The 12,641-nt window shown below is 36.4% G+C and overlaps 1 protein-coding gene across 2 annotated transcripts in view; it reads right to left on the bottom strand.

Moving 5' to 3' along the window:
- mrtfbb (myocardin related transcription factor Bb) overlaps positions 1-11,459 on the bottom strand; it is a 46,296-nt gene extending 34,837 nt beyond the window's left edge. The window contains exons 1-2 of one of the 2 annotated variants that reach the window (XM_030142129.1): positions 11,234-11,459; positions 1,154-1,219 (exon numbers count right to left, since the gene is read on the bottom strand). In XM_030142129.1, the coding sequence (XP_029997989.1) occupies positions 1,154-1,219; positions 11,234-11,333 (166 nt within the window). In that variant the 5' untranslated portion in view covers positions 11,334-11,459. The remainder of the gene's footprint in view (positions 1-1,153; positions 1,220-11,233) is intronic. The other variant, XM_030142130.1, reaches the window with a different exon arrangement.
- Between the last annotated feature and the right edge of the window lie 1,182 nt (positions 11,460-12,641).

Below are 12,641 nucleotides of genomic sequence, written 5' to 3' on the forward strand. Positions count from 1 at the left end.
AAGAGCTTATGGTCTGCCCTTTTGAATGAGTATCAGTTTCAGTGATTTCAGTTCAAAGTCAATGACGTCCAGTTCCTCAGAAGACGTCCTGTGACAATTTGGTTTGGATTTTTTGGCTTCTAGGTAAGAATTTTGACTTATAATTCTTTATGTAGAGTTGATATTATCATACATCTGTATGTATTATACACCATTCTCTTTCTTTCTCTGTTGTGAATACAGCATTACCTAACAAGTAAGTATATTCTAATATTAGACTAGAAGCACTCGGAGAGCGCAGACCTCCGCCAAGGCTGATCAGTGGCCCCCCCCGTGGGCCCCCCCACACCAAGGAGGTTATGTTTTTGCCAGGGTTTGTTTGTTTGTTTGTCTGTCTGTCTGTTTGTCTGTCCGTTAGTGTGCAACATAACTCAAAAAATTATGGACAGATTTTGATGAAATTTTCTGGTCTGCGGCCCCCCCGTGGGCCCCCCCACCCCCGATCACCACCAAAATTTAATCATTTCTTCCTTATCCCATTTCCAACAAACCCTGAAAATTTCATCTGTCCATAACGTTTTGAGTTATGTTGCACACTAATGGACAGACAAACAGACAGACAGACAAACAAACAAACCCTGGCAAAAACATAACCTCCTTGGCGGAGGTAATAAGTCAAATCATTACTTTTACTAACCCTACCCCCATCAGTTTTTAGTTTGTGAAAATTATACATACCATTGTAAAAAACAACAACTTGCATTTACTCAATTTTCAATATCTAGCCTCCAAAATTTAATCAATTACGCCCACCTACATGGACTACAATTAGTTTATATTATTTAGGCCCATTTACTTTCCTAAAGTGAGATCAAGTTTTTTTTACAACCAACTTTTCATATTCGTTTTTTTGAAACTGCCCACCGATTTCTTAGATTTTGACTGGCTCTGTCAATGATTAAGCCAATTTAACCAGAGATTTTGCATCAATGATTTCAGATTCAGATTCCTGAGAAAATTTGACCCTAAACTGGTATATTTTCAGTCCATAACCAAGAACTTGAATTTTTGCCCTTAATGTCACTAAAATGCAACTCAAACCTTGAACCTCGTCATAAGTAAAAGTGGAAAGTCATGATAAATAAAGGAGACGTGAAATGATCCGAGTACTCACGAGGCATGATGCCCTGTTCCACAAGCTGCTCCCGAGTTCTCCTCTGCTGCAAACAGAGCTGAAGGACTGTGAGAGAGAAGAGACACAGAGGTCAGAGTTGAACTTCAGCCTGTTCGGAGCCAACAAACAACCATCACAGTGAAATTTACCAGTGTTCAAATAATACAAAGTACTTATTATTCTTCAATCAGCGTGCTGCACCAAAGGCCTGACAACAAACCCTGTCCACCACCACAGACATCCTATTCACTTCCTGTATGGTTTAAACACAGGGTTTGTTAAGAATAACACACGTTTTACAACTGCGAGACTCATTTCGATTGGCTGAGAGTGTTCCCAACGGAGGCTGATATCTCTGTGTGGGATGCAAATGCACTGAGGAGTCAAACAAAGTCACTCCAAAACAGAACAAACGCAGATATTATTAGATATTATTAGATAAACGCATGTATTTTGTTGTTTTACTTGGTATTTTTATTTCACTGTTTTTAATTATACAGCTGTTTTTATGTCTTTTTAATCTATTCTTGTATTTTAATCTTTCATTTTGCTTTTTTATTCTCCTGTACAACACTGTTTTTAACCCTTTCATGCATAGCGGTCACTACAGTGGACAGCTATTCGAAGTTGTTTTCTTGTATATTCATGGATTTTGTTGTTTTACTTGCATATTAGCCAACACAGTGGACGCTTATGCATCATCCCATACAATGCATTCATACCATTACTGTTCTTGATCAACCTGATCTGCAGTAACATATCTGAGTGTAAATCAGTTGCTAATGGTTATTAGACTGTAATTAACAGGGGTTTTTTTAACTTCTTTTTTTTTGGTATATCTAAGTAATAACTAGAGACCCAGGAAAGGAAAAGTTTCGGCTTTTTTACATTTAATAATTGTCTTGATTGGAAACAGCATGATGCAACAGTTTTTTCAGATAGATTTTTTTTTTAAATTATGGAATGTCCTTTGCAGTGGACAGCATTTTTTTTTTTTTTTTAACGAAGCTGTAAAACTCTTGTCCCCTACAGAGGACAAAAATGCACTGCTGGGTCTCAGGAGGATATAGAATGTTAAATTGTGAGAACAGATTAACAGCATTAAAAAAAAAAAAAAGTATTTCATAGTTTTCATACAGTATGTCAGTAAATGCATGGTGTCCAGCTGACTGGATATTTTTGTAACCCCATGAAAAATAGGTTCATGAAAAGAAAAAAAATCAATCACATTGATTTTTTCATGCCTAAAGAGGAATAAAAACACTCAGGAAAAAAACATTGATTAAGGTGCTCATAATTCATGCATGAAAGGGTTAATTGTACGGCTTTTATATGTCTTTGATCTAGTCTTGTATTTTTCTTTTTTTTTCTTTTTGGTTTTTCCCCTGTAAGTCGCTTTGGGAAATAGCATAAATGTAAATGTAGATAAAACGTGGTTAATGTCGGGACTTTTTTGAGCAAAAACGGAGCCGAGCGAGTCGTGCCTCTTCATCGCACTGTTTTGAAAATATAATCTTGCAATGGATGTTTAATTCTGGTAATTTATGTTACTGTGGAACATCAAAGACGCGACTATCTCGAATGGAGGCTGAGCATAAAGCACTCTGGATGTCAATATAAACTGCAGTAAGATCTAAGTTTAAACATTTATATACAAGCGCGCATGGATATGTTGTTTCAGAGGAATAACACAGCGTTGTGTAGAAAAAGAAACAGGCGATGGGTGATGGTGACGAATGAGGCGACAGCGTGAGGTACATGAAACCTTTATCGTCACCACTGTAGCCAGGCTTAACTAAAACTACTCAGTGACTCGGGGTGGGGGTGATTGGGGGTGGTGGGGGCAGTTACTCCCACTCATGCACACACACACACACACACACACACAACACAGACCTGCTCAACTCTCCTGGGAAAGGCGCTGTGTCTGAACAGGCCTCCGTGAGTCATTCTAGCAAAAATAAACCGGGCAGCTGTGAGAACAAGGCCTGGGAACCATGAAATTTAGGGGCAGTTAAGGGGGTGGGATCTCCAGTCGTACGCAAAGCAGAGGGGACGTTTTAGGGCTTCCACTGGTGGGTAAAGGAACGCAGAGTGACAAGAGCTGAGGCCGACGGTGGGAGGCTGAGTCCACTCTCACAGCAAAAACCATCAACTCCAGGGCAGAGAACATAGTGTGCCTGCCCCGCCTGCTGCGCTTCCTTGTATTAGGAGCCAAAATAAAGGGGGGGGGGTTATAGTCAGCCTTGAGACAGATCAAACCAGAAGATTGCGGGAAAAAAAATTGCCATTGGTTTGTTTTCATATTTATATTCAATGCCACTTGAAATGAAAGCCACAGGCAAGAGCATTTATGAGCACACCTTGTTGCGGGACAATAACATCAAAAAGCTGCAGCAGAACCACAAAGGAATGCAGGGTTTCATTTGAGCATCAGTATGGGGGTCCACCTGATGCCTGGGGTCCTCCTCACTCACTCCCTGTCAGCTTGTGTTGAACCTGAACCCTGGCTAACCTCACCGTGATGCAAACTGGCTGCGCTCCCGTGCTCACCAGCAGAGCATAAACAAAGGTTGTGGAGAAGCACAGAAGAAGAGGGGGCTCTGCTTGAAAATCCCTGTCTGCTGATGTAATCTCTAATCTCAGACTCATGTTCTTCTCAACAAATCATCCCTGGAGGTCTCCCATTAGACCTTTTATTTTATTTTTTTTTTTTTTTTTGTTTCGTGTGGCTGAAGAAAACCCCCCGTCGCTCAGGCAAAGATGAATTCAGTTTAGAAATAGACTGACACTGGGTTATGTTGACTTTCCTGTTATAAATATCAGAGACTCCAAACAGAGTCCCGTTTTAGCATCTTTACTCTGAGACAGACTAAACCACGTATTTAAAAAATCAATATGTGAGCGAGTGCAGAGGCTGATATGGATGCATCTTTTTTTTTTTTGCCGACGTGGCACATGTACACACTCAAGTACAGATACTTGTATAAAAAAAGACTTGAAGTAGAAGCACTGACTCAGCTTCTTTACTTCAAATGATAAAGTACAGGCTCAAAGGATCAACATAAAATAAGCCCTGTGAAGGACATGTCATATTAGCATCATGTTAATAATGATAATAATAATATTTCACACTTATATAGTGCTTTTTTGGACACTCAAAGATGTTAACGTTAACACTATTAATCAATTTTACCTTCATCTAAAAGAAACAATAAACTAAAAATAATGACTGGTCCAATGTACAGATGTTATCAATATGAGCAACAGAACTTTAAACATTATAATACAATTTTCTCTACTATGAAGTCTCCCTTTTCTGTATGTTACAGCTTTAACCCTATAACACCAAATGGATCATATTTGATACATGAGTTTTGAAGCCCTCTACATGATCAGTGTGATATTATGCGTCTTTGAATACTTAGAAAAGCGCTATATAAAAACCAATGCCTTTTTTTTTCTTGAACAACCTGATGTATACAATTAGATACATGCAATACATGTATAATCCACCAGGGGGGAGGAATTCATTCACCAGAGGCCTTTCCAGTGACACTACAAGACTGTCATTAATGAGGAAGGAGGAAGTAGAAGCACCGACTCGGCTTCTTTACGTCAAATGATAAAGTACAGGCTCAAAGAATCAACATAAAATAAGCCCTTTGAAGGACATGTCATTTTAGCATCATGTTAATAATGATAATAATAATACTTCACACTTATATAGTGCTTTTTTGGACACTCAAAGATGTTATCGTTAACACTATTAATCAATTTTACCTTCAATTAAAAGAAACAATAAACTAAAAATAATGACTGGTCCAATGTACAGATGTTATCAATATGAGCAACAGAACTTTAAACATTTTAATACAATTTTCTCTACTATGAAGTCTCCCTTTTCTGTATGTTACAGCTTTAACCCTATAACACCAAATGGATCATATTTGATACATGAGTTTTGAAGCCCTCTACATGATCAGTGTGATATTATGCGTCTTTGAATACTTACAAAAGCGCTATATAAAAACCAATGCCTTTTTTTTTCTTGAACAACCTGATGTATACAATTAGATACATGCAATACACAGATAATCCACCAGGGGGGAGGAATTCATTCACCAGAGGCCTTTCCAGTGACACTACAAGACTGTCATTAATGAGGAAGGAGGAAGTAGAAGCACTAACTCGGCTTCTTTACGTCAAATGATAAAGTACAGGCTCAAAGGATCAACATAAAATAAGCCCTTTGAAGGACATGTCATTTTACCATCATGTTAATAATGATAATAATAATACTTCACACTTATATAGTGCTTTTTTGGACACTCAAAGATGTTATCGTTAACACTATTAATCAATTTTACCTTCAATTAAAAGAAACAATAAACTAAAAATAATGACTGGTCCAATGTACAGATGTTATCAATATGAGCAACAGAACTTTAAACATTTTAATACAATTTTCTGTACTATGAAGTCTCCCTTTTCTGTATGTTACAGCTTTAACCCTATAACACCAAATGGATCATATTTGATACATGAGTTTTGAAGCCCTCTACATGATCAGTGTGATATTATGCGTCTTTGAATACTTAGAAAAGCGCTATATAAAAACCAATGCCTTTTTTTTTCTTGAACAACCTGATGTATACAATTAGATACATGCAATACATGTATAATCCACCAGGGGGGAGGAATTCATTCACCAGAGGCCTTTCCAGTGACACTACAAGACTGTCATTAATGAGGAAGGAGGAAGTAGAAGCACCGACTCGGCTTCTTTACGTCAAATGATAAAGTACAGGCTCAAAGAATCAACATAAAATAAGCCCTTTGAAGGACATGTCATTTTACCATCATGTTAATAATGATAATAATAATACTCCACACTTATATAGTGCTTTTTTGGACACTCAAAGATGTTATCGTTAACACTATTAATCAATTTTACCTTCAATTAAAAGAAACAATAGACTAAAAATAATGACTGGTCCAATGTACAGATGTTATCAATATGAGCAACAGAACTTTAAACATTATAATACAATTTTCTGTACTATGAAGTCTCCCTTTTCTGTATGTTACAGCTTTAACCCTATAACACCAAACGGATCATATTTGATACATGAGTTTTGAAGCCCTCTACATGATCAGTGTGATATTATGCGTCTTTGAATACTTAGAAAAGCGCTATATAAAACTGATGCCTTTTTTTTTTCTTGAACAACCTGATGTATACAATTAGATACATGCAATACACAGATAATCCACCAGGGGGGAGGAATTCATTCACCAGAAGCCTTTCCAGTGACACTACAAGACTGTCATTAATGAGGAAGGAGGAAGTAGAAGCACTAACTCGGCTTCTTTACGTCAAATGATAAAGTACAGGCTCAAAGGATCAACATAAAATAAGCCCTTTGAAGGACATGTCATTTTACCATCATGTTAATAATGATAATAATAATACTTCACACTTATATAGTGCTTTTTTGGACACTCAAAGATGTTATCGTTAACACTATTAATCAATTTTACCTTCAATTAAAAGAAACAAACTAAAAATAATGACTGGTCCAATGTACAGATGTTATCAATATGAGCAACAGAACTTTAAACATTATAATACAATTTTCTGTACTATGAAGTCTCCCTTTTCTGTATGTTACAGCTTTAACCCTATAACACCAAACGGATCATATTTGATACATGAGTTTTGAAGCCCTCTACATGATCAGTGTGATAATATGCGTCTTTGAATACTTAGAAAAGCGCTATATAAAACCGATGCCTTTTTTTTCTAGAACAACCTGATGTATACAATTAGACACATGCAATACACGGATAATCCACCAGGGGGGAGGAATTCATTCACCAGAGGCCTTTCCAGTGACACTACAAGACTGTCATTAATGAGGAAGGACGAAGAACTTTACCAATTTTGAAAAGGAATTACCAATTTGTTAGACATGTTTGTGTTATATTATGTTTTTGTTTGATCAAAAATAAGAATATTTGTGCACTGAGACCTGATGTATCAAATATGATACAAAATTGAAACTCATACATGGAAATTGATATTTGAAAAAAATAATTTTTGGTTGATCAGAAGGACAAATAAAGGCTCCAATGTCAAAGAACTGGAAATTTCTGTCAGTGATTTAATGGTTCAGGCTTTACAGGGTTAACAGCATATTCATCTTGTTATGTTTGTTATATGATGAAATGCACAGATTGTTAAACTAGAGATTGTCTTTTCTATATGTTCTAAATCAGTCTCGATGAATCGTGGAAAAATAAAAATAATCAGCAAATCCCTTAAAAGAATTAAAAGTAAATAAAGTGAGCTGTTTGATGATGTCAAAAGTAAAATGTACAGACATTTGTGCTAAAATGGAGGTGGTAAAAGTAACAACTTGTCAGGAAAAGCAATAAGTAACCTGAAAAGTATTTTTATTCAGCTGACGTCATGATCTTCTCTTTGTTAAGAGGATGTGACTGCTCACTGCTGGGGTTGAGTAAGTGAAGTTCCTGTTTATTGTCCCCACATGGACAGACATTACACATGGGATTGTCTCTTCTATGTGTTATTGTCCCATCCATTCAGGTCTAAATCAGTTCTAATGGTGTTAAGGGTTCACACTGAAGCAAAATCAAAATAACTGGAAATTCCCTCAAATGCATTACAACTAAAGAACCAAGTAAAAAACCCACAAACATTAACTTAAAACTCTACTTAAATCAAGTTATAATGTATTTGTATTCATTTAATTCTTATCTCTGACTTTGTTATTATTTGTAGAGACCAGCATCATATGTAATGACAGCTCAATGCCAGACCTAAACCAGAACAATGGTCAAGGACACTGGCAGGAGAATTAACCTAGCGTACATGTTTTAAAGGGGTCATATTTTGCTAAACCCACTTTTATTAGTCTTTGGTACATTTATTTGTGTATTTGGACCCTAATAGTTCATAAAGTTGGAATCTGAACCCTCCAGGTGCTGCAAAGCTATCTTTATATTCATTCCGGCAAAAATCGAGTGGATTTCTACAACCCGTTTTAATTCCTGCTTAGTTTGTTACATTTTATAACTAGTTACGTCACGACATTTGTACATATAAGGTCAAGACTTCCGACAAACATTTCTCCGAGTACGACATAACTGTTTATCAGCAGCAGCGGTTCTAGTAAAAACTGAAAATATGTCCAAACGTCGAGCAGATTACCTAAAATGTTCAGCTGTTGGTTGTATTAATGAACACAAGTGGCTGAACGGGACAGAAAGCATGGTCAACAACCTGCAGGAGGCGGGGCATGACGTGGCACATTTGTATTTAAAGGGCCAGCGCTCAAAATGACCTTTCTGGTGTCATTAGTCAGAAATAGGGTTGAAGATGGACCTGTGGAGTTGAATTAATGAAGAATTCAGACCCAAGCAAAGCATTTACAGTTTATGTAGACCACAGAGAAATGTTTTAAAATGCATAATTCCATTTAAAGAAGCTAAATATCACTCCTTTAACATGTCAGGGGAAACCAGTACACCCCAAAAAAACCACCCATGTAACATGGGACGAACATGCAAAGGAATAAAAACTAAGTTCTACACTGAAAAACAAGGTTATAAAACATATGGATGAATAGCCGGAGCATTAAATGTCAGAGTGAAGTTTAAGAAATGTTAACATTTACAGATTAGCCTTTTACAAAAAAAATGGGAAAAACCTGAACAAATATGAACAATCTGAAATGTCTTAAGAAAATTAAGTGTAATTGTACCAATATTCTGTCTGTTATTAAATATTTTGTGTATTTGTAGATCCACTGTGATCTGTAAGTTGTAATGAACATGTGAAAATGAGAAGCTGAGGCCAAATTATTGCATAAATTGTAAAAAAAAAAAAAAAAAAAAAAAGCACTTTATTACTTAATAAATTTCATTTTGGTCATGGTTTTTCATGTTTTTCCACATTTTTTAAAGGATTTTTTGTAGGTGTAAAAATTTTGATAGTATACGGTAATTTTACTTTTTTCACTCTAAAACATAGAAATTAGACATAAAAATTTTGGAATTGATATTATATTTATGTATTATTGCGTTATTATTTTAATCATCACTGGCCCACTGCAGGTCATATTGGGCTGTATGTGGCCCCTGAACTAACATGAGTTTGACCCCCCTGGCTTAACAGGACAGAAAGCATGGTCAACAACCTGGAGGGGGTGGGGTCATGTGCATTTAAAGGGCCAGCGCTCAAAAAGACCTTTCTGGTGTCATTAGTCAGAAATAGGATTGAAGATGGACCTGTGGAGTTGAATTAATGAAGAATTCAAACCCAACGAGAGCATTTACAGTTTATGTAGACTACAGAGAAATGTTTTAAAATGCATAATTCCATTTAAAAAAGTTAAATATCACTCCTTTAACATGTCAGGGGAAACCAGAACACCCAAAAAAACACCCACGTAATATGGGACGAACATGCAAAGGAATAAAAACTAAGTTCTATACTGAAAAACAAGGTTATAAAACATATGGATGAATAGCCGGAGTATTAAATGTCAGATTGAAATTTAACAACTTGATGACTATCACACTTACTACCTGATTCAAACCATCTGCTTCTCATCTTGGATTTTATGATTTCATAACTTACCATCATGTGAGATGAGACTACACTTGGATCTAATTTAATAAGAGGCTTTGTCCTTTATTCCTGGAACCATTAAAACAGATCTATAAACATATTAGCAAAATATGAGTTGACAGCTGAGTACTTTTATTTCTGCTGCCATCATAAACATTAATATGTTGTCAGCCTATAGACAAATGTAACAGTTGAGTTGTCAGCCTGTCCTTAAAATGTCCTTAAACTTCCATTTTGCTGTATAGTCAGTCCAACAAAAGACCTTTATCACCTTATGCTGTGCAAACAAAAGGACTGTTAGCCAATGATTAGAAATATATGGCAGATGAATATAGAACTTCAATGGTTTCATACTTTAAAACACTGACATACCGAGGTCATGGCTGTCAATAGCCACATTTTATTAGAGTGTTATTATTATTAAAGTGGAGCACGATCAGTATCTTTTCCCATGAGTGGGAGTGTCCTTCAGCTCTACACAGGCATACCGGTCTGTCAGGAAGAATTATATTTAGTCTGGCTATGAAAATAATTTATTTAGATCATTTTTTTTTTTTTTTTTTTAAATCTGGCATTATAATCATAATGGAACAGCCTGTGCCGTTTTCCTGCTCCTCTTATGATGCAATTTTCTAAGTTTTTATGCTATATTTACTGACATATTACATTTATATACTGTTTTAAATACTGTTTAATAACAGCAACAACAGGAAAATATGCCGTTTTTTTTTTTTTACCTGCTTCGTACAACTTGTTTTATACAAAGTGTTACTCAATAGACATTTTACTAAGTTAACAATAAACTAATAAACACTCACAAGTCCATATAGTAAGACCTGTTCTCATCAGGGGAAGTTGCCGATGAATGCAAACAAGGAAGATTAAAAAAAATGCAAATGATGATCAGAATCTTGAGCGACAGCATATCTGCGTATTGCACATCATTTGAGTGAAGCTGACTGTGCACTTACATCATAGGCACATTCATGCTTTCGTTCTACGACGGGAAACCACACCAGTGTCTCACAGTGCTGATGTAAACAAAACCATGCAGAATCTAAACTTATGAGCATTATCTCACAAATCTGCCCTTGTCTGAGCTTTTTTTTTCCAGTGAGTTTGATTTAATATTCACAAAAAAAAAAAAAAAACTCCAGCGACTCCAGAAAGAGAGATGCTCAGCATGAATCATTACCATGAGATTTACTTTACTGCCCTGTCATTTCCTGGTGGAGCCGAGTGTACGTCACTACAAACCCCCCCCACCACCCTCCTCATTCACTGCATATACTCCCAGCATCAGTTCAGGACAAAAATAATTAACAAGAGTTTCTGGAAATGTAGGAATTAATCAATAAGATGCATGCAAGTTAGGATAAAAATTAAAAAAAATATATATATATAAAGAAAAGACAAGGCACCTGATTTGAATTTCCCCCTGCAGATGGAGGGGGTCTCCACTTCAAGGCAGGCCATAGAGGACAGAGGTGGTAAGCTTGGAGGCCAGGTCTGGAGTCCCATGGAGTGATGAGGCCAGCGGAGAACGGGGGAGTGACGGAGAGAAAAGACCCAGCTCTGAACAGACGACAGCTGGCTCTCAGAGCTGCACACAGTCCCTCCTCTCTGGCTCTCTGCTGGCCTCGGCGGAGAAAGTCTTTGTGTGTGTGTGCATGTGTGTGCGTGTGTGTGCTCCGTCAACGTCAGAAGGAGGGAACACAGCGCTGCTCATGTTTAACCCTCGCTAGGTCACTGTGGTGGTTTTACCCACAGAGGAATACCGTACAAAGCCCTGGAGAACTTTCTGTACTATTTTGTGAACGTCATACTAATCAATATGTTCTGGTTTAAGGAAAATCACTCAGCAAGAGACCAAATTATTTACTGGTGACTAATAAACATGATCAAAACAAGCTGTTGAGAACTTGAGTGGGCACATCTCCATGAGAAAAAACACAAGTTTTTTTTTTTTTTTTTTCTCTAGAAATTCTTGTGGCGCTAAATAACAATGACAAGAACAAACAAACTGGGTCTTTAAGGAGATAGAGCTTATCTTTCAACATTTTTTTATCATTAGTAATGTGTTTTTATGCCCACAATGATTGTTTTTTCACGAATGCTGTAATATTTTGTGTGATAAACTTCCAGAGAAGTCCAAAAAGAAGGACACTGTAAAAAAAAATCCGGTTGTATTTACGGAAAAAAACTGGCAGCTGTGGTTTCCAGAGCAATACTGTAAAAAATACATCCAGCTGTAAACATATTTACGGAGTAACATGTAGATTTAACATTTTAAACATGTAGATTTAACACTGGATTTAAATGGTAAATGGACTGCACTTATTTAGCACATTTTCTACACTTTCATGGTGTCCACAGCCACCAGGTCAATTTAGGCTTCAGTTTCTTCCGTGAACACTTGGACGTATGGACAGTCTGAGCCAGGATTCGAACCACCAACCCTTTGGTTACTGGACTAGCCGCTCTACCAACTCTACCAACCCATTCATTTACAAGTTTAAAATGTTAAATTGTTAATTGTTTACTTTTTTATAACTTTTTTATTAAAAAAAAAAAAGCAAATATGCTGTTATTTCAACGTTATGGTCTTGCAATTTAAACGGCACCACATTCTTTTTCAATGTACAGTTTTATTTTCTACAAACAATAAAAATACATAATTTCTACACACAAATCTGGTTTTGTTCACATACTCTTCTTGTAAAAACTACAGCTATATTTGATTCAATCGTTAACACAAAAATCTTTTCAAATAAACAACTTTGCTTTGTATTGTCACAATTTTTTTATGTTGCAATTTTACAACTTTTT

This window comes from Sphaeramia orbicularis, chromosome 8 (assembly GCF_902148855.1).
Source record: "Sphaeramia orbicularis chromosome 8, fSphaOr1.1, whole genome shotgun sequence".
Classification (NCBI taxonomy): Eukaryota; Metazoa; Chordata; class Actinopteri; order Kurtiformes; family Apogonidae; genus Sphaeramia; species Sphaeramia orbicularis.